The 22,702-nt window shown below is 38.4% G+C and overlaps 2 protein-coding genes, 1 long non-coding RNA gene and 2 pseudogenes across 4 annotated transcripts; 4 read left to right on the top strand and 1 right to left on the bottom strand.

Annotated features, from left to right (window-relative positions):
• Positions 1-903: 903 nt before the first annotated feature.
• LOC148736429 (uncharacterized) lies at positions 904-4,188 on the bottom strand. The gene is made up of 2 exons (XR_015998935.1): positions 4,022-4,188; positions 904-1,918 (listed from the first exon to the last, which is right to left on the bottom strand). It is a non-coding gene; the product is annotated as an uncharacterized LOC148736429 (long non-coding RNA).
• On the top strand, positions 1,984-3,626 carry LOC148736430 (uncharacterized; the record flags this gene model as incomplete). Its single annotated transcript, XM_088751534.1, has 1 exon — positions 1,984-3,626. A coding segment is annotated over one exon (573 nt), but the record flags the coding sequence as incomplete, so codon positions are not given.
• LOC111341327 (uncharacterized) lies at positions 4,188-13,189 on the top strand. 2 transcript variants are annotated; one of them, XM_088754024.1, is made up of 10 exons: positions 4,188-4,691; positions 5,636-5,836; positions 6,710-6,953; positions 7,357-7,490; positions 8,300-8,585; positions 9,666-9,881; positions 10,552-10,761; positions 11,373-11,475; positions 11,575-11,644; positions 12,171-13,189. In XM_088754024.1, exons 1-10 carry the CDS (start codon positions 4,200-4,202, stop codon positions 12,270-12,272), a joined length of 2,058 nt encoding a protein of 685 aa, XP_088610150.1. In that variant the 5' UTR covers positions 4,188-4,199; the 3' UTR covers positions 12,273-13,189. The 2 variants fall into 2 exon arrangements, 1 of the variants encoding a protein (XP_088610150.1); XR_015998934.1 differs by lacking the exon at positions 12,171-13,189 and having other exon boundaries at positions 4,196-4,691; positions 10,552-10,786; positions 11,575-11,620.
• A 2,497-nt stretch (positions 13,190-15,686) lies between these two features.
• LOC148736428 (trace amine-associated receptor 13c-like) lies at positions 15,687-17,335 on the top strand (annotated as a pseudogene).
• A 3,597-nt stretch (positions 17,336-20,932) lies between these two features.
• LOC111341309 (adenosine receptor A3-like) lies at positions 20,933-21,953 on the top strand (annotated as a pseudogene).
• The last annotated feature ends 749 nt before the right edge of the window (positions 21,954-22,702 follow it).

The raw sequence follows: 22,702 nt of genomic DNA, 5'->3' as shown, positions 1-22,702 counted from the left end.
GAAGAGGTAAATGAAATATTGCACTGTCCGTACACATATTTTTCTTATCCGCGACATTGGTGTTACTACTGTCACCTACGGCTTGCTAACCCGAAAGGTCAGATACAAATATCACGCAATGACACTTCTATTTTTTAACATTCCAAAAAATAGCTTGAGAAATGCACTTCACTCATCTTACGCTGATATACTTATCTTTTACAGAAGGCAGGTCACAAAGATTTCGTGTTCAAGGAAAGAAGATTTCTCGTTCAAGACACACGGAAGTTTGACTGCAAGGCACAGATAAAAATGCGAGAAATTTTATTTTTTGCACAGCGCAAGGTAGTTCCACACGTGTATTGACAGAACGAATTCGGTTTAATAAATCCGATACGCGGTATCACTGTCCAAAATTCATGCTACATAGTCACCTTAATGACTGGAACGACGATTCACTAAAGGTGGTCTTGTTCTTAGTTATTAAAGACACTTCGAGCTTCCTGATGTTCTTTCTCTCTGTCTGGGACGTTAGTGTGGTCAAACAAAGCTAACACACTGCAAGCACCAAGTTATCTTTTCATCCACATAAACGCCATGAATCAATTTTAAAACCTGACAGAAAAGTTGAGTTGAAGCAGCGGGAAAAGCTTAATTGTGCACTGCATCAGAAGCATTCAGTTTGTATTGGTAATCACATGATTTCTAGTGCAATTTGGAATAAATAAGCAAGATTAAATTATTTCAAAGACTAACAAAAATGCATGAGCCCGTAGGGCGAGTGCAATTTGTGGTCTTTGAAAAAATTTACAAGTGCTTATTTATTCCAAATTGCACGAAAAAATCATGTGATTATGTATTAATAATATACACAAAAAAGTACGAGGTAGCTTCTCATAACTAGGCGGAAGAAAAGTGCGCGCATAAGGTGCAAAAATAATTTATTCAAACCCTGCAAGTGACAATGACCTTGACCTTGACATTGACCTTCACATTGACCAATCAGAATGTCTGGTTTGTTTCTTTCTTTGCACTAAATTAACCCTCTTCTGCACTGAATTAACTGAAAACTGCATTCATATGAACCAATCACAACTGAGAAATGTTTTCATGTATATTATTAACTGTTAAAAGGCATCCATTGTTTCCCTTCAAATCTATGATTTTTCGTCTTTCAGATTCAAGAAGACAGCAAAAAGAGACAGGAAACTGCGTCTAAAATTTGCGAAAAGCTTTAGAAGAAGGGATCGCTAAGTACGAAAGAAGGATTTACATTGAACTACCTCTCATTACAGACCACCAGAATCACTTTGTTGGCGAGGTAACTCAGTGTTCCACACGAATTAATGCAACGGTCAATGAAAAAAAGTACACGACGGGCAAGCCGGTCAAAGTGTGACATAAAAGTGCCAGTACATTTTTCGTCATGATTTCGTTTTTCTTGTCGTTGTTAAAGTACAATTTCAAACATTCACACAGTACAAAAAATGGCAAAGGAGTAAATAACGTATAGGTGTGCATTACTCGGGCGTTCCCACTTGAAATAGCGAGAATTTTCACTGTTTGAGTTTTTTATTTCTATAGGTTGCTGGAATATCTCAACCCCTTGATGAGAAGATCATCAAGAGGATCCACGAGCTCACGGCGGAGGGAGTCAAGGAAATATATGAAATGAGACGGCATTTGAAAATCTTCGTGAAAGAGGTCTTGTTTCGAGATGATCAGCAACCACAAGACACAAACCGCCGATACTTCCCTAGGACATCTGACCTGCGCACGCACATGTATCGAGCTACGGTCAAAAACCGCATGTCAAGAATTGATCAGGCAAATGTCCACATGAAGACGGATGAGTGGAGAAAAGTTTACAACGCTGATTCCTTCTACTTTCGTCCTCACTCAGAACAAGTAGACACGCCTATGGAGGTTCCAGTCTGGTCTGAAAATGAAAAAGGTGATTACTGCAAAATGAAGCATTAGGGTTCTTATTCATAGCGTATTGTTTATGGTATAAATGTTGGAGGACACTGGCTATGTCTTAGCACAATTGGGGTGTTACATTCTGGCACTGTCAGAGTCTTTGACAGCCTGTTCATCAAGCCAAATACCATTGCAGTTGAACATGCTTGTCGAATGTTGCTGCATGCTGGTGATACAGTTACCTTCATAAACGAGAAGGTACAAAAGCAGATAGGTTCTGCTGACTGTGGTCTTTTTGCTTTGGCATTTACCACAGATTTATGCCAAGGTTTAGATCCCACGAATCAGAGTTACGATCAAGCACTGATGCGACAGCACTATGTCACTAGTCTTGAAAGTGCCAATGTTGCTCCCTTTCCAAAGACTTTAAGAAGGGTTCCTTCTCATGTCGTTCAAAACAAGACATTGGTACAAATATTTTGCAAATGTCGACTGCCAAATGACAAGAAAGAATATGTTATGTGCTTTAGATGTTCCAGTTGGTATCACCCAGAATGCGTGCAAGTACCAGAGTGGGCAATCAACTCAAAGAGGAAATGGCAATGCCAAAAATGTAAAGATCACAGAATATTAAGACTTCAAAACAGTTTGGTTTAAATATCAAGAAATTGATGTTACAAGTAGCAGCCAGTTATACTTAGAGTTTTATCAAGTCCATTACATTATTAAATTTAGAGTTACTTTGTTTTGAGAGAAGGAAATTGAGGAGCTGTAATATACTTATCATCATGGCGGGCACATAGTAACATTTGTTTATAGAGACTTTTGGAGGAGAGGGGGAAGACTTGTGACAAGCTGGCTGACATATACATAAACTCTACCAAATGAGTTAAGTGCTCAGTATTTGGATCACCTATGGCTCAAATTAAACTTTGCTATAGCTTCAAGTTTAATCCTTTGTGTTTTTCTTTCTCTGTGTTTATTTTTCAAGTTATGTTATGCAAAAGAACATAAAAATAATAATTAATGCTTTTGAATGGAGCCTGGTATAAGCAAGAAATCAAAGTGAATTTGGGTAACAAAGTGAAGTTGATCTTCCAATGTTATTTAATTTTAACCATTAACAAAATTTGCCGCTTAAATTTATCCCCTCCGTTGTTTTGGATGTTGTGTGCAAAAAAAAAACAACAAACAAACAAACAAGAAAGATTCAGCAACAACTGTCTTATATTGTGGTCAATTATCACAAAATACAAGGTAATTATATTATGATTTAATTTACCAAAGTGGCAAAGGTCTTTCACTGTCCATCCATAAATTAATGGGGAAATAATTTGTAAAATGTATGCTATTCTATATCTTGAGTGTATAATTAATCATCCATGTGAAATAGAAGGTTACTTGAAATCAATGTGAAAGATTTGGAGGAGATTCAGACCCCTGATAACAATTACTGATGTGCTGATTTGTAGTATTTACAGGTTATGATTTTAGAGGAAGTAGAGGAGGAAATTTCTGGATATGGAACTTTGTTGCAAATATCTGTTAAATCAGTTAAAAACTCTCTCTTATCACATTTCAAGAGTACATGATTGCCACACCAAAACTTTTTGTATTGTACATTGAGCACCATGTGATGATTATGGTTTCAATAATAAAAGGTGCTGACTTAAGAACTTTGCAAAAATATCTATGTACAAAGAAATAAATTGTGGTTATTTACTCCAGTAGCAGGTCAAACCATTCCTCTCTAATGGAAGTAACAGAAATTGTCATGGTGGTTTTGGTGGATGGAGAGAGAAACATCCACCAAAACCACTTTAATTTAATTTTATGTCTTATGATTTCAGTATGAACGTTTGATTAGCCAGAACGAAAAGTGCTAACATTTTGTGGAATATAATTCTTTTGCTTCCTTGAAGATCTAACATTGGCTATAGAAAGAATTCAAAAAGTACTATTGATGGTTTGATTGATCACTGTTTTGGTGGATGCCCATGCACGCCTAACATCCACCAAAACTACCTAATACCTTGGCACCTTTTAAAATATCGGAAGTATCTGCCTAAAATTGCGCGAAACGTTTTATAATAGTACCATCAAACAATAAATTAGTACTTACCATTTCTCGGGTGTAAAGTTTTGACGCAATTTCCCAAACAAATATTACACTCAAGTCATCGGGATGAATCGGCATGTTTTCGTAGCTTCATAATTATCCGAAGGTATAATACGTCACGAGGTGTCCATCCTTCCATCTCAGTCCCTCTCGACCGAGGTGGTTTGGTGCATGGCATCTAATGCTGACCGGGTCAGGAGGCTCTACAAGCACGACTCAGACCAAGATGGCTGAAGTTGCAACGGGGAACTCCGTTGACGAGAACATTCGCGTCGAACAACCTTCATTCGACGCAGAAGATCAAACGGGAGCAAACAGAAACGCGGAAGATAAAAATCTCGATCCGAGTTTGACATTGGCTTTGTTCAGCGAGAAACATCCAGAGATGTCTCCGACTTTCACGTTAACTACGAATCGTTGTCAGGCGATAAAAGCAGCCCAAAGTGATGGAATATTTATCTCTCGAACCACGTTAACACTTGTACAAGGCCTGCACGAAAGCTACATCCAAAACAAGAATCCAAACGATAGGTTCTTATTGTCTGATTTTGTTACGGCTTTGGGATTTCCCGAATTCGCTTATAAAATAATCGTTCAATGCAGAATAAATTACGAAGAGCTTACTTCGTGGGACAGAGAGGGACAAAATAGAAGTGCTGACAAGCAAGCTGAGGTACGTATATGTAAAAAAATCCTTCATATCGAGGAATAATTTTTTTTTTCTAGAAGGGAGGATTGGCGAGTGGCAGGGGGGGGGGGTGGGGGTGTAAAAGAACCTGTCTCGAATGCTGCAAGGCTGTAACATTAAAACAGCTGGGTTAGCTGCGCAGAGATCGCTGTCTGAGCTGTTTGTCCTCACTGACACCTAAACAGAGCCGGTGATACTTGCATCTGTAATTGTATCAACCTTTATCTTTCTTGGAAACCCCCCCTCTTTTTCCCCTCCCCCTCTTTTTCCCCTCCCCCTCTTTTTCCCCTCCCCCTCTTTTTCTCCTCCCCCTCTTTTTCCCCTTCCCCTCTTTTTCCCCTCTCCTCTTTTTCCCCTCGCCCCCTCTCTTCTCTTTTAAATTTTAATTCATTTTCTTTTGATGACTTGATTCAAGTTTTCAAAATATTTTAAAATTTGGTTTATACTGCCTCCCAATCTCCTCCACTCTCAGGCTCGGCCCGGCCGTAAACCTGATGGTTTTTAAAACTTGTAATGAGCTGCATAATTTGACTCCTGTGCCAATGACATGAAGGAAAAAAAAAGTGGTGGCAGACAAAATGAGCACTTGAAACACTTAATCAGTCATATTCCTTTCTTTGTTATCACTTATCTGTCACTTACAACACACAGCTTAATATGTGGTAATAAGTGTATAGTCCTGTTTTCACCAGAGACACAACTATTCCTAGGATCTCTTAAACAAGATTAACAAATCAAATTATAGGAAACAAACAATGATTTAAATCATATCCAATGGTGGCAATCAGGGCAAACATTGCTAAGAATTTACATGAAGTTTGTTTCTTGTTTCCTCTAACTAGATGGTAAATTACAGTAAGAGTGTAAAATCACCTTACATTGTTAAGTTTAACAAATATTAGTAATTTTTTTATGTTGTATTTTTAAAGGAGGTGAAAGATGACAACAGCCAGAAAGAATCACTGAACTTGTGCCAGGATATCATTGCTAAGCTGGTAGCAGTGCTTTTAAATTTCTCAGACCTTCATGATCAATTTTGTGTAGCTTGCAGCGATGTGGGCATGATCCAACTTTTCATCAAGATGACAAAAGAGCTCAAAGATACAATTTCTGATAATGTAAAATTTGTGGTAGGTAGACCCTTAAGTGACACTTTATTAAGGATAACCCTCCCCCCCCCCTTAATAACTTATCTTATTTGATTTTAAACCCAAATGGCAAATTTTCAAAAAAGTGAATAAAATTATCTTTCATTTACATGCAGTTTAACTTATCCTTCAACTTGTCATTTAATGCACTAAGATCTTTACAAAGATTAAAAGAGTTCCAAGGAACTTGAGGTCCACTTAAGTGCCCACAGTGTTTTCTTGAGTCTGTTCCCCATTCCCCCAATATGACTGGATCATCACTGGTTCAGACTCGATCTCCAAATTTTTTCATTTTCTCTTTCATGGTCCTAATATATATCCACACTTTTCTCTTCTTTTCCAGACCACCTGTGTTAATGTGTTATTATTTTATTAACATTATTATTATTATTGTTATTGAAATCATCATTTTTTTTTGTTATCATTATTTAACAAATGGTAAACACCACAGCGTACACTATTGAGTTATGGATGCACGCGGGAGGTTGCTAAGCACGAAAGAAGCGTAAGAGTCGCTCGAGGCGATAGCCGAGAGCGACTCTAGCTTCTTGAGTGCTTAGCAAACCTCCCAAGTGCATCCATAACTCAATAGTGTACGCTGTGGTGTTAACCATTTGTTTTATAACATAACATTGATACATTGTAGCTAAAGAGTTCCCTTTTATTTAACAAATCTTATGTGACCAGAAAAAAACAAGCGCGCGCGGAAAAATAGTCTTTGCATTTGCTCACGTCAGCAGTGTACACCCATGGGCAAATGGGGGACGCTAAATTGACCAATCAGAACACGCGCTTTACTTTGGTTATGTTATAATGATATTTATTATCCCTTGATTGTTTTTCATGAATCAACAGAATCCCCAAACACAGCATCTAACCAAGTACACTGTAAGGGGCAGAATGTTTTCAAGGATCCTTGGAACCCTTCACAACTTGTCCAAACGTGTGCCAACCAGGGTGAACTTTGCTGCTTGCCAGGCATCACATGTACTCATTCCTCTTCTTAAGGCAGAAGTGGCTCTTTTTGGTGCCAAATGTCTGCTTATTTTGGCTTATTTGATTGATGAGAACAACAATCACTTGATCATGGCTGATGAAGGTAAAAATTCATAGGAATTTTTTTAGCACAAGTGCCTTGTAGGATTTGAGACTTAATTGACTTAATTTGTCTCTTTGAAAACCAAATTTGTTGAACTCTCAGGTAGTTTGGTATTGATTTGAATGCTTTATTTAAAGTGGTTTCTTTTTTGTTGTAAAGATGACTAAAGGTGTGTTCTGAAGTATTGTGCTGCAGTTTTATTTTGTATGACTTGTTTCACAACTGTTTCAGCAAAATGAGTTTGATTTCTATAATAATTTAAAATATGATGGATACAACTCAAGATCTCATCATGTGATTATTCATACAAACTTAATGGTGTTGAAAAGATGTTTTGTAAAAGATCTGGTGATGTATTATTTTGAATTTTCATCTTTTTAATCTTTCGAATTTCACCTTTCAGGTCCAATCAAACTTCTCACAAACTTACTAAAAAAGTCCTTGTCAGATTCAAACCATAGATGTGTAGGCTTTTCTTCATCAGAACTTGCTGAAGGATTGACACAAATTGCAGTCAATGATAACAACAAGAAAATGGTATAGGATGAGATTGACTATCTTGTTTTGATTGTCTTTTTTTTATTACACTGGCTTTCCAACAGAAAAGCTTGAGTTTTGAAAAGCTTCATTTTATTTTATAATTGATTGGCCATGGTTGGTGGGGCTATATACAAGAACAGCATTTCAGAATGCACTGCATGACACTGCAACCTTTTTCACAAAGCCTAATGCTGTCACCAGAGGTTACTACCCATGCGTTACCAAAGTACAGGTATGGGAGGGAGATAAAAACTTATTTGCTGGCAAGTACATTGCAAAGCAACACAATTACAAATCATGACATGTTGTCTTTTGGGGAGCTGCAAGTTCCCATCAGCCCTAGCTTGGTATAAATACTGTGTATGATTGATTGCAATATGTTACAATTTCAGGCCATGTGGAATCTAAGTAAGGCCTAAGTGAATTTTGACCACATGCATTTTACAGTTGCATGCGTGGTTGCTAAGCCTTTGAATAGGAGTGAGGCTAAGGGTGCCCTTGGTCTGATAGAAACACTTTTGCTGTTTAAATATAATTTACTTTGTTATCATGCTAACTAGATAATGGTCTCTATCACAACAGGGTCGCCTTCAGCCTCCAAATCAAAGGCTTTGCAACTAAGTACACAACTGTAAAGTGGCCTATTCAAATAATCAAATCAGGGTGTAGAAACTGTGTATAACATAAGACTGGGATCAAGTGCTTTCTGGAGTAGAGCTTTATCCTGAGTTCATGATCAAAGCAGACCCAGTGAGGAACCTTGTTGCTTTATGTGTTTTGGAGTTACATCTCTTTATCTATTTCAGATTGCTAAATGTGGAGCCATTCAAATTCTTCTAAGGATGCTCCAAACTGCTAAAGATAACGAGGAGAAACTCAATGCATGCAATGCATTGTGGACCTTGGCATTTGACGAGGAAAATAAGATAGAAATTAAAGCCAATGAACAGGCCATAAGTGAACTGGAGAAACTTCTTACTGAAGAGAACGTTGGAATACAGCGTGCTGCGGCGGGTGCATTATGGGAATGCACTGGTAGAGAAAGATATGCGGAAGAAAAAAGGCAGAAAGTTGGATTAGAACAAATGATAGGTATGTGTGCACAATGTGCATGACAAGTCTTGTGCAGGATTCGGTAGTATACAATCTTTGTAAGGTTTTAGCACTGTCAATTTTCTAATTGTCCACCTCCTGGCCTCAACTCTGCAACGATCCATTCTTTATCTTCTTAGGGTTCTTATCATCTACTGAAACTGACAGGCCACATTATCGCCCCACGAATACATAGCGAGAATTCCGTCATTTAAAACACAGTAAAAATCAATTTTTAATTGAGCATTTAAAGTGGGATGAGTAGGGAAACGGAGTGGCAAGGTCTGCGAAAGGTACGTGCCCTAAGTTATGGCCTGCACAACACGTGTCATTTTTTGGCATATCGAGGAGAGTGGAGACGAGTGTTGGTCGAGTGCGAAGCGAGACACACGCAACTTGTCTCGCGCGCGACTCCCCGCTTCACGCTCCACTCGCTTCCGCCTTGCATTTCACCTCTGCTCAGCAAAAAAGTGACGCCTATATTGCGGTCCACCTTGGTCGTTCCTGTTTCTGAATAACTTAGTCTTTGTTATTTTTTCTGAATAATTTAGCCTTTGGATACAATGAATATATGAAGTTCATATATTTTGAACTGCGGTATTAAATACGTATGATGCACGATCCTTCGCAGTAGATAGCGCTATTTATGCAAAGCGAAAATCAGACCTGAAAAAAATCAGGCCTGTACGGGATTCAAACCACTGACCTCTGCGATACTAGTGCAGCGCTCTACCAATTGAGCTAACAAGCCAACTGGGAGCAGGCCGTTAAGTTGATTCGTAATAAACCCGTAAATCAACTTAACGGCCTGCTCCCAGTGGGCTTGTTAGCTCAATTGGTAGAGCGCTGCACTAGTATCGCAGAAGTCAGTGGTTCGAATCCCGTACAGGCCTGATTTTTTTCAGGTCTGATTTTCGCTATTGCATGAATAGCGCTATCTACCGCGAAGGATCGTGCATCATACGAATTTAGTCTTTGTTATTTTTTCTGAATAATTTAGTCTTTGTTATTTTTTCTGAATAATTTAGTCTTTGTTATTTTTTCTGAATAATTTAGTCTTTGTTATTTTTTATTCTTCAGACGCCAAACACGTGATGATCAGTTACCAATGGGATGTGCAAAAACTCGTGATTCAGATAAAAAACAAGCTTGAAGCAGATGGCTTCAAGGTTTGGATGGACATCGATGAGATGGGCGGCTCTACTCTGGAAAGTATGGCCAGGGCTGTGGAGAATGCGAGTGTTGTGTTAGTCTGTGTGTCTCAGAAATACAAGGAGAGTCCAAACTGTAGATCAGGTAATGAAAAATTGGAAGTCAACTCATTCTTTTAATCGGAAATTATTTTCCAGAAAATAAACTATTTCTTGAATTAAAAAAGAAGAAAATTATCCTTCCCCAGGATTCCAAAGCGTGACGGTCTCAAGGTAAATAGCGAACAAATGAAATTTCTGATTTTTATTCCCTTCTCTTCCATCCTTATATTATTCAAAAATCCAACGGGAAAATTTGACAATTTTATGTTAGAGCGTTACTTGAGGCAAAATACATTTTCTTTCTTTCAAATCCGTTCAATTTCTAACGTCGATTAAAAAGACCTTGTGCTTAAACGACACGTATTGAAATCTGCTTTGGGACATCTAGCGCCTAAATATGTTACTAAGATGTAGTTCAACACATCGGTAAACTCTTTGAAGAAGAATAGTAGGTGAAATAGTTTTAAGTGGCGATGTGAATAACACCTCTCGGAAGCTTCCAATCACAGCGAACTTAACTGTAGTGGGTGCGCCTACCACACGGAATAGAAACTAAGGCCGGAAAATTCCTTGTATCAGGAAAGTGGCACATGAGATTGATTTCTTGAATCAAATTTTCCTCTCCGCTGTTATTGTTAACTCTGCAGTACGTTAGGATACCTCAGTTTTGTGATAATAACGCGTAAATATTTCATTTTGTCGGACTTAAACAGAGGCAGAGTACACATATCAGCTACACAAAGACATCATTCCGTTGATGATGGATGGTAAATACAGACCTGATGGTTGGCTCGGCTTCATTGTTGGATCCAAATTCTGGATTGACTTCAGTGAAAAACATAAAATGGACTCTAATGTGAACAAACTTGTGAAAGAACTGGGAGCCAGGGGAAAAATTGAACTGGTGGAATCCGTTGTTCAAGGTACAGATACCCACAAACCTCGCACGTAAGATTCTTTTCATTCCATATGGCAAAAAGTTCTCTTTTTAATCTGCTTTCCCATGTTTTACCTTTTAAACTCAGTGAAGTTTCAACCGGATTTGACAAAATTTTGTTTGAGGAATATTAAGGTCGAAGGAATGTTATTAGTCACTTATCCGCAAGCGAAGATCATCGAACTGTTTTTTGCTCTTTTTTGACATTCTTTCTCAGCAGTTTTTGGGATTGGATGATACTAGGAACCCATTATCCATGCCCCTCATGATATGTATTGTAAGTAGAGGATCAGGGAAGGATGTTTCCTTTTCGAGGATAAACTAGGTACCCCTTGAAATTTGGATGTCTGTCACTAAGGGCACAGGTACATTTTTTTAGTAGGGGAGAGAGGACGTCCAAAGCCACGGACAGTTTTATTAGTATTTGGGGCTTGACTGCAATACGTTATTTTTTCTTGACAAGGAGTAAGTCACACCTCTTACGGGCGGTTTCCCCTACTTACCTTCCCCTCCCCTTCAGCCACGCCTGTTGTTTTAAACCTCTTTTGATCTAATTTATATTTCTAATTTTGTTTTTATTATTATTATTTTTACTAGCCGCGGCTAAAGATGTTGTTGACGCCTCGCCCCAGTCCTCCATCAGATCGTGGACACATAGTGATGTGAAAGCCTGGCTCCAGTCTGTAGGACTAGAAAATAGGTGATTATTAGACGACAGCAGCCGTGTAATGGAATATAGTAATTTATTCAAAGGGTTACTATTTTTACTGATGGCTATAAAAACTACTTTAAATTGCAGGTTAGATCCAAAGGCTTTGCAAAGAATAGATGGTCGGAGGTTACTGCGACTGCAAGATCTCAGAAAAGAGGTACTTACTCTTTTCGTCGTAATTCTTAAAGGAACATGTAATTTTTGGCACGAGAGTACAACACAGAGAAAATCAGGAACCCCCAGGAGTAGTCCACGCCCAGATCTTTAAATCTTTCGATTGACTGCTTTCACTACCACCTGGATTGCAGAGGTCACGCTAATGAGCTAGATTATACATGTTTACGTACACATATGTATGCTTATTTTGAAAGGCCGGTTTCAAATTGACTTTTTGCAAAGTAGAAAGAAGTACGATATATTTGTATGAATGCGTCGTATTGTTTGATTAATTAGAGCCTTAGATCACTCAGAGCTTGAGGGAATTTACTTGTGATCGTCTTTGAATTTAATACTCGACAAAAAGAAAAGAGAGAAATTTTGATTTCCTTCTGGCTCCATGATCTCTTTCTGAGAATTCTCGTCAAGATCATTTCTCGAGAAATCTGACTACAAAGTGCTTTACAAGTAGAAATAGCAAGGTGAGATTATGTTCAATAATGATTTATGTTTCACTCTGATTGCAGAGTCCGGAATTCTTTTACTCTTCCATCAAGACAGATTTGAAACTTGGTAACATTTTTGATGTACTAGACTTTGTTGATGAGTTAGAAAAACTGATGGAATAGACTCCGCCAGATTCCGGCCGTGTTTAAAGGAAAAGCACGCATTCTGTTATGCCCAATCATTTGCTACCAACGCATGATGTACAGGCTTCTGAAGTCTCCAATCCCAGCCCGGGTTACGTAGAGAAGCACAGCTCCAACCCATGGAGAGGCTGTAGGTTTAATAAGACGAAAAACAAGGGGAACAGACAATAGCGTGCGACCACAGACGCCCCAAGCGTACTGTGTGCGATTATAAAGCAAGGGATATGATCGGTTTGGTGTCGTTACCTTTATTCCGTAGCTACCTTATCGCTTAAGGTCTATACTTGTGACTTTTGTACAGTGTGTTGTGCTACTGTTGAACTGTATGTATAAATAGGCAGTCAAGACTATATATGGCTACTTCTGCGGCATCCCACATATTTGCGAGAACCCTGTTCTGCAAGAGAAAGGTGATTCAAGAATATAGTGACTGACTGACACTCAGCCAATAATTAAATGGCAACAAATAATTATGTCAACAATAAAACTATAAAAATAATGTTAATAGTAATGATAACTTCTAGAGGCCAGCTTAAGATACCCACCGTTCCACTAACGGTCTATCCTTAGGTTACCATAATGATTAAACAAGCCTTTCTTTAATCCTAATTTTAATTTTGCCTATTAATTATGAATTACTCTCTCATTTTACCGCGGTTCCATGTTTGTGAGACTTTCGTTTCATAAACAAGGCATTGCACTATGTAGGATATTCCGTTATTCTGCCATTCCACCGTTCTATTATTCCTTGGAATAGGGTCAACTGTTATAAATTATGATATCGTATTTCGAACCTTACTCACCTCGCAAATTTAGCGGATTTTTTTTAGCATTTTAGTCGTCGGTTGAAATGGTAAAATGCTCTCTTTGTATAAATAAAATTTTTCTTCAAAGTCTCCGCGATAAGTAGTTCAAACCTATGTAATATATTTCTGCAAGGAGAAGTCTTTACTTTGAGATGTGTATCATCTGTTGTGGTGTTACAACTGAAAAAAATTTGTCCTCGGATCTACTGGGCATAATTCGCTTATTCAAACGGTAAAATGCTCTCCCTTCGAAGAGAACATTGTTTCTATGAGGTTTCATGATACGCCGATCACACCCCTTAACACAATCATGCAAGGTAAGACTTTGTTTTTTTTACTGCCACCCTGAAATGATTGCGAGATATCTGTCTTCTTGTATAGTGCTCCGAAACATACAAGAAGTAGCACCGAAGCGATCTAAAGAAATCGTCACCAAGCGTTAAACGACCTAAGATGTTTCGAAACAGACGCGAGCCAAGGGCGAGGAATATCGGGTAAAACTCGGTAGACTTCGTTGTGGGCTTTTGAGGTCGTTTGTATTGAATCGCTACGCCCACTCAACAGGACAACACTACTATCGCTTCGCCTCCAACGGAAACAGTATAGCCATAGTCAAGTCAAGCCAAGGTTATTGTGTATATACACTTAGCTTTTGTGAGAACAATCTCACCAGCTAGTTTGCAGGTATGATACAGAAAGTAAAAGTAAAAACTAAATTGAGATAATGCCATCTACATAATTAAGATGATGTGAAATTAAAATTAAGATTTAAAACTATTTACATAACACTAGATATATCATTTCATAAAATAAGGAAAGCTTAAACCAATTGAAGTTATTAGGTATTAATTATGACGATCATATCAAACCCGACAAGTCAGTAGTTTTCTGATAGTATTTTTAAAAACCTTGAAAGATCGAATCGTTTTTTATTAAGTTCCACAGTTTTGGCGCCGTGAACCTCCACGATTTTAAACCGTAACTTGAAGTGTTAACCCTTGGCAGCTTTAAAATGTCGTTTCCTCTTAGGTCGTAATGGCCGTTTCTATTTCCGATCAGTTTTTTTTTTTTTTATACTCTGGTGCAGGATTACTGTTTATAACTTTGAAACTATGCATACTTTTTTCTGGAGGCGTTGATTAACAAGTGATGGTAAGCCTATTTTACCAAGAAGTTCTCAGTAGGGCGTTTGTTTAATTTTCATTAAAGACGAAGCGGAGGGAACACTCGTTAACTCTTTCAGCTATGCAGTGGTGTTTTTTATTCAGAAACGCCATGTCTCTAAGTAGCAATTGAAGCGCGGAATTATGAATGTGAGGTTTTGACACTTTCTTGTTTCAAATGGTACCATCTTTTTCATTCGCTTGCAGCGATCTGCTGAGAAACTTTTCTGTGTACATTTGCAATGTGCCTCTCGAATATCATTTTGTCGTCAATGGTAACACCAAGCATTTGGAGATTTTCAGTAATGGGAATTAATGACGGTGTTTTCGCAGTAAAATTGCGTGACATAACTTGTGACTTTCCCATCACTATTGCTTGGTATCTAGAGGTATTCCTCTTCGTTCCGTTGCCATAAAGTTTAAAAAAAATGCGGTAATTATTGTCACTACGCCTAACAGGTACTAGAAATTAGGACAAATGCATAAGAATTTGAGCGCGACAGGTCCTATTACATGTAAATTGTACCGGCTGGTGAAAAACCTAATGGAAAACAGCATAGCTAGACAACAACAACTCGACTCGGAGCAACCATAACTGTTTCCCGGAGACGGATAACGAAAGTGACACGGTGAGACGTAAATTTTTCAATTCTTGGAATATATCATTGGGTCACATCCGAAAGTATTAGCCTACAGAAAAAAAGAAGCTCTCAGTTTAAGCTGCAAAATTATATTTTAATTTCCATATTGGTAATAGCCTTTCAATAGCCGTGTTATCTTTCATTTTTTTTTTTTTTTTTAAAGCAAGGAATTACGAAACGAGCGCTTTTGTTCACGTTCGGCAGAACACCTGCGGTACTTATTTCGTTCGCGCTCAGGACTAGAAGACTAGTGTTAGCCAGGCACTGCAAATATCAAAGAAAGATGTCTTTTGCCGCCTTGTGATCATGAACGCAAGAAAAGGATAAAATTCTGAGTCCTCATGTAGAATCGAACCTCAGGTCTTCAGATCAGTGCGCCACGACGCCGTGCAACTGCATCATAGATTTCCAGGGTAAAATTAGACTGGACCAATAGACCTTTGGACTGTTCGAAAGTAATAACTGTAAATTATTCTTGAAACTGCATATAATTCAGATCGTAATGAAAAGTTGAAAAAAGAATACCCAATATTGATTTAACCAGATCGATAGAGGACATAATAACCAATCATTAGCAGTTTGAAAAATTTAACCATAAAGTGTCAAATGCCTTAAAGTATAACCCTCAACGGTCAAATTACGAAAAATTTAACCGTCAAACGTTAAAGCTCCCCCATCACGACCCTTAAGGACCAGCCACCATTGTCTCCTGGGGGTGGGGGAAAGAAAGAGTTTGGGAGGATCACGTAGTTTTCAAGGAGGGGGGTGGACAAAGAAGGGGGATCAGCCGTCGTCAACAGAGTATAAGGAAAGGGACTTGGAATATTGTATGCCAATGAGTGGGGATGATACAAATGTTATAAAGCCATATGAGGGGATCAGCTAAATTTTTAATCGTAACACAACCAAAATCCTCCTGCCCCCCTATGATGAACGGTTCCTAAGTACCACTATTTCAAAGTAGAATTAAAAGCAAAGAAGTGACAACAAAAGAAAAATCAGAGTAATGGTCAATAAATCTGCAGCTAGAAAGGAAAGGTTTTTCTTAATAGGACACAAGAACAGCATTGTCTGATATCATGGATTTTAACTCATGGAACATCTTTTGGAATATATGCTTTGCTGTATTAGCGACTTTGATCAGCTTTGGAAATCATGGTCCTTACCATCTGGATATTCTTCAGACAGAACCGTCAAAGACGCTCTTCCTCTCTACTCATAAGCTTGGCCGTGGCTGATTTGTTGATTGGAATATTGGCGATCCCACTCATTTATATCAAAGCAGCTGTATCAAAGAGGTCTTCGTGGCGCATTGTTTCCACAGATGCTGACATTTTTACCAGCATAACGTCCATCTACACTCTTGCAGTCATTTCTGTGGAGAGACTGTTCGCCGTCGGCTGGCCTCTTCGTCACAGACGAATAAACTTCCGTGTTTACATCTGCGCCATTATCATTCCGTGGGTCATGGCAGCAATCTTTACTACTTTAAATGTGTTTTGCCAACTTGGTATGATAGGGTTTGGAAAATACTTTTAAGTTATTACTTTAATTTCTGGGACTCCTCTGTTAATTATATGTGTGGCAAACTGCCGGCTGTTTGGAAAACGTAGAAATCGCTTTTTCGCCACCAGAATCATGTTAAAAGAGAAGTAAAATTGGCAAAGACATTGGTTCTCATAACAGCAACGTCGCTTTTAACCTGGCTTCCTTTTCAAATTCTTCAAGTTCTTTTGATTGCGAAAGTCGGGAGACTTTTCTTCCATATTCAGTTAACAATATTTATCATCAAGCTGTTACCGTTTAGCAATTCATTTGTGAACGGAGTAATTTATCCGTTCAGAATCCCAGAATTTAAGAGAACTTTTGCCCAGATACTTCATTTCCGTGTAATTCCCTATGGAAGATCCAGTGCTATGGCATCACCACTAGCTGGGACCGGGTCAGTTGTCTCCTTGATAAGATTTATCAATTAAATGTTTTCACCATCAAACGTTCATCAGGAAAGTTCACTTTAAAAGTCTTTAGCCCGGCCAGGCATATAACAGACGCGGCCACTCTAAATGTAGAATATCAAATCATTCTGCCCGTTAGAATATTTTGACCATATAGCTGCTATCGCTTACAAAATTAATAGTTAATATCACTTTCAGCTCTCTCTGTAACCGTGCACGTTACGCGACATAGTTTCGAAGGAGAACATTTATGTTCTCTTTTTGTTGCTGACCGCCACGATAGTTGAAAGGTAGAGTTCTCTTTATTAGAAAAAAAACATACAACAGGCAAAATATCATTGCATTAATGTTAAATAGTAGTGATGGTAGAAAAGGACACCAGATGTCTTTGTCATTAATTCAAAAAATTTCTTTGACACTGTAAAGAACAACGTTATGTCCAATCCAAATTATTTCAAAATGCAGTTTTTTTTTATAACTAACTTCACATAAAATCATCTACTCAGTACATTGTAACATTTGGGCGTGAGTCGTCCCTATTACTTGTATGCACCTCTCCAAGTGGCGCAATCCTCAATTGAGTGTGTCAAGCAATCCGGTACTACTTTATTTTTGCTGCACTTCGCTTTGTGATTGTTCCAGAAGCCTCGCAACACTCTGTGGACCAATCAGATACAAAGCGAAAACAAATCATGGCCTTGTTATCCGCGTTTTCCCGCGCTTTAGGCATTTTTCTCTCTTCTCATTGGCTGTTGTGATTACTTTGGCTTTGTATCTGATTGGTCCACGCTTTGGAGTTACTGGCAAGCCATTTTTATGGTTTCAGGCTTATTTGTCCGATCGCAAGCAGTATGTGTCTGTAAATGGCGGAACTTCCTTGAAACATGCTCTTCCGCCAATGTGGTATTCCACATGGTTCTGTTTTGGGACACATCTTGTACTGACCTCCTCTACACCTCACCGCTCTCTGACATTGTTAAGAGATTTAACTTGGGTTATCATTTTTATGCTGATGATTCGCAACTTTTTGTGTCCTTTCAGCCAGCTATACCTGTTGATAGGGATTTAGTTGTGTCTAACATTGAGCGTTGTGTACATGAGATTGATCACTGGATGTTGGTTAACCGTCTTAAACTAAACAAGGATAAGACTGAATTACTAGTGATCTCTGGCATCTAGCTATGCCAACTGTTCAAGAAATCTCTGTCGTCAATGAGACCATTCGCTCCTCACAGAAAGCTAGAAATATTGGTGTTACTTTTGACAACCATTTTCTTTTCAACGATCATGTTGCAAGTATCTGCAAATCATCTTTTAATACCATCTCCGTAATATAAGCTCAATAAGAAAGTACTTGTCATCGACCAATACTGAAATACTTGTTCATGTATTTGTATCTTCAAAATTGGATTAGTGTAATTCATTACTCTATGGACTACCGAACTACCAAGTAAAAAAGTTACAGCACGTCCAGAACGCCGCTGCTCGTCTCATCTCTCTTTCAAGAAAACATGAGCATATTACGCCTATTCTGTTAAATCTTCATTGGCTTCCGATACATTATCGCATTATGTTTAAAATTATACTCATCACGTACAAAGCTCTTAGCAATCTTGCACCATCGTACATTCGTGATCTACTCACACCTTACGTTCCAGCTCGTCAACTACGTTCATCATCTAAAAATCTTCTTGTGATTCCTCATTTTAATTTAAAGACATACGTTGCAAGATATTTTTCCGCAGCTGCCCCCACACTCTGGAACACTTTGCCTTCCGATATTACGAACAGCTCTTCAGTGTCCGTTTTTAAATACAAACTTAAAACTATCCTTTTTAAAAAAGCATTTTTATAGTTTCGTCAAAACGTGGATTTTTTTAAGAACGGTGTCTTAAAGGCTTATATATTGCAAACTCTAGGCATTCATTGATTTTCTTAAAACATCCCACTTATAGAGAGCCCTTGAGTGTGGATATATGTTATAAGAATCGAATCTGATATGCCGTTAAGGGTTTTAAAGGAAGCGACCCTTTACAACGATTTTACTAACTTGTAAAAACGAGGAACAAAATGAAGGTTTGTAATTTTAGCTCTGGTTCCTTGATCGTTGGACAACTGGAAAAATTAAAAGAGCTAATGTTTGACATTAGATATTTTTTTGTTCATTACACATAATGAATATTTGAGCGCACTCTATAGTACTGTAGAGAAATAGCAGCTTGCTCACATCTTCAAGCGCAGCAATCAATTTGATTAACGTCCTCCTTGAATCTTCTCAAAGCGGGCATTTTTATTGACAATTTGCATTTCTCAGTTTCGTTCAACAATCATCTTTAACAGTTTGGCTGCGACACCAGAGTAAAGGATAGATCCAGAACATTTTACTTAATAGCCTTTCTACACAAGGTAAGTGAATGAAGTTTTAAGTGATCAAAATTTTGAATCTCTTCCCGCAATAGAACGTCGTTTGTACTACAAAAACATAATTCAGCAGAAAGCAGCTAGGCAGGTAATGAGTTCCCCTTTAGCTAAAGCCATGAATTTAACAGCTTCAATATATTTCCTTTTCTTCTGAAGAAAACGCGTAAGAAAATTGACAAATAAGTAAGGGCCTGGCTAAACTAGGAAACTTCGTTGCGGAAACATTGTTTCCTGTTATGTTTCTTGGGGTGGCTAAATTAGCAGGAAACAACAAAATGTTTTGCTGCCCCAGTGGCCAAACGAGGAAACATTGTTTCGGAAAAAAATGAGCTACGCATGCGTGTATGAATAAACTGACCTCGAGGAAGTCTGGGGATCAAAGGATGTTCACATTTTCATTGTATCAAAGCCCTTTGTGGCATTCTGCACAATAATAAGGAACTTCAGCAACTTGTACCTCTTCCAAGAGGAGTGGTACACTTCGCTTGTTTGTTAACCGGACTTCTGTTTTTTCTTTCCAGGGCCTGTTCCCTCATAAATTGTGACCAGATAATTTTCTACTTGCTCTTGGAAATCGTCCCGGCTGATATCATATTTTTCTGTCATCAGTAGATCGATTTGCGAATACGCCACCTCCTTACTGTCCTTGTTAATGTAGTCCTTATGACCCAAGTCCCAGAGACAAGGCCTTTCCTCATACCGCGTAATTAGCATTTCAATTTCTTCATCTTTCCAATTCCTTTCCCTTCCCGTTCCCTATCCCTTTCTTTGAGCGTGACCCGCTTGAATTTCTTCGTAGTCAGCCATTTTAATGGTTGTCTGCTCGCTGTCGCTATGAAACATTTTTCAATGTGCGAGCTTCACTGGAAACTAATCAACATTGTTTTCATCGTAGCTAAACTGGGAAACATATGTTTCGCACGCACAATTTATGTCCGGGAAACAAAAATGTTTTTGTCTGCAGGCAAAAACAATTTTTTTTTCCGAGCAGCAAAATTTGTTTCTGCAACATATGTTTCCAGCGCGGCTAAACTGGGAAACATTTGCCTCCGCAACAGTGTTTCCGCAACAAAGTTTCCCAGTTTAGCCTGGCCTTAAGGCAAAAGCAGAGGGGGTCAATTTTTGGCGTCAGGCGCTCTCCAATTTTGCGCAAAAAAAGTTTAGAATAATGGAAAATTATGAGAATCAACAGACGTCACGCCAAGTTAAAAAAAAACAAAAAAACATTGAAACGCTTACAGAAACAGCCACAGTAAAACAACAAATTTCGTATTGCTTTTAATGGAGAGACCGTTGTCACCGATCATTTAAACGATTGAAGACGAACAACTATCACATCACTCACCGCAGATAATCATTCGTATAAATCACAATAAAGAAAGCTTTGAAGTTTGTTTTTGTCGAAGCTTCTCCAAGATATCAGAGGGTAAACTTGAATATCTGAGCTGCAAACAAGTCCATATTATAGCGGACTGATCGGTACTGACTATCTGCCTTACGGAGACCCCCCAATGGGTGTGCCGTCAGCCTGACTCAACTTAACGATGAGTGTTTAATGACTGTTATCATTGCTCGAATACGGAAAAAAAAAAAAGTTCTGACTTAATTCCAAATTAGACAAAAGATAATTGTCAAAAAATGCAAACGTTTTAGTTTGCTGAAGTGTTTTGCTTCCTCAAATTTGCTATCGTCCAAAGATCCTTTCGTAAAGGTTTACTTTCTTGGGAGGTCAAAAAGAAAAGCAGTGCCCAGCATAATGGATTTTAACTCATGGAACATCTTCTGGAAAGCATGTTTCACTTCATTAGCGACTTTGATCTTTGTTGGAAATATTCTCACCATTTGGATATTCTCCAAGCAGAAACGTCACAAACGAACTTTCTCTCTTCTCATTAGTTTGGCTGTAGCCGATGTGTTGGTTGGGATTTTGGCCATCCCACTGTATTTAAAAGTAATGGTATCAGAGGGATACGCATGGTACATGATTTCCATCGTTACTGACGTATTTACAGGCACAACGTCCATCTACACTCTCGCTGTCATTTCCCTGGAGAGAATGTTCGCCGTTGGTTGGCCTCTTCGTCACAGAACTATAAGCTTCCGTGTTTACATCTTCGCTATCAGCATGCCGTGGATCATAGCGGTAATGTTTACCACTTTGTGGATATTTCAGCAGTTTGATATGATAGAGAGGAAGATACTCTCTTACGTTATTCCTTTGATTTGTGGAATCCCTTTGTTAACTACATGTGTAGCAAACTATGTTGTTTGGAAGAAGCAACAAACGTCATTTCGCAGCCAGAATCATATTAAAAGAGAGGTGAAATTGGCGAAGACACTAGCTCTCATAACAGCAACATCACTTTTAACATGGCTTCCTTTTCAAATTATAAACATTTTATTTACCTTGAAAGTCATGGGATATTTCAATTATCGAGAGTTGACAGTCTTTATCGTCAAACTTTTGCAGTTTAGCAATTCATTGGTGAACGTAATGGTTTATTCGTTCAGAATCCCAGAATTTAGGAGTGCTCTCCTTCATATACTTCCTTTCCGTGTAAGATCAAGCGCTGAGGTGTCTCCATCATCTAGGATCGGCTAAGTTGCTTTCTTGATAAGATTTACAAACTCGACGTTTTTATCACCAAATATTCACCTAGAAACTTCACTTTAGAGTCTTTAAAACTGCTCAGGCAGATTGACATAGCTACATTGGATCGCTATGGAATTTAAAACTATTCTGTCGGTCGTTAGGAAAAATGTATTCTGTTAGAATATTGAGTGTTGCGCTAAAAGGATACCAGATGTCTCTATCATAAATCTACAATATTCCTTTTATGCTGTTAAGAATAATGTTTTGTCCAATTATGTTGTTTTATTAATCAGGCGCCTTATTTGAATACATTACATAAAGGGAAAAATTCATTACGTTCTAATTCGCTGCGCTCAGACGAACGTAAATTATTTTCTCCTTAAATACTATAGAAATACAACACCAAATGAATGATGGTTGGATGCTCAGGCAATCCAACCCAAAGTGAGACATCACAAAGAAAATGAAAGGTCTTACCGCGAAAAAGCTGAACATCGCTAGCAGATTTAAACTTTTTAGAAGCATTGCCGGAGTTAGCTTTAGATTCCTTCCTTTTCTTTCAAGTGCCGATATCTTAGCCTTCCGAATTTTCTTTTCTTCTTCAGAGTCGGAAGCAAGCTTGTCCGACTCGTATTCCTGCACAACCAGCCACCCGTCTTTGCTTCTATCTGCGAGCTTTATTAACTTCTGTCGTCTCTTTATGAGCTGTCGCCCTTCTGCCACCAGCTTGCGGATCTCTTGCGGTTCGTTCAGGCTGACCTCTATCTGACCAAAGATGTGGTCCAGTAGGGAATTGAACTCGAACTGCTTCCTATTACCCTTGAATTTGA

Source organism: Stylophora pistillata, chromosome 3, assembly GCF_964205215.1.
Source record: "Stylophora pistillata chromosome 3, jaStyPist1.2, whole genome shotgun sequence".
Classification (NCBI taxonomy): Eukaryota; Metazoa; Cnidaria; class Anthozoa; order Scleractinia; family Pocilloporidae; genus Stylophora; species Stylophora pistillata.
The sequence above is the reverse complement of the archived record's forward strand: the minus strand, read 5'-3'. Positions and strand labels throughout refer to the sequence as shown.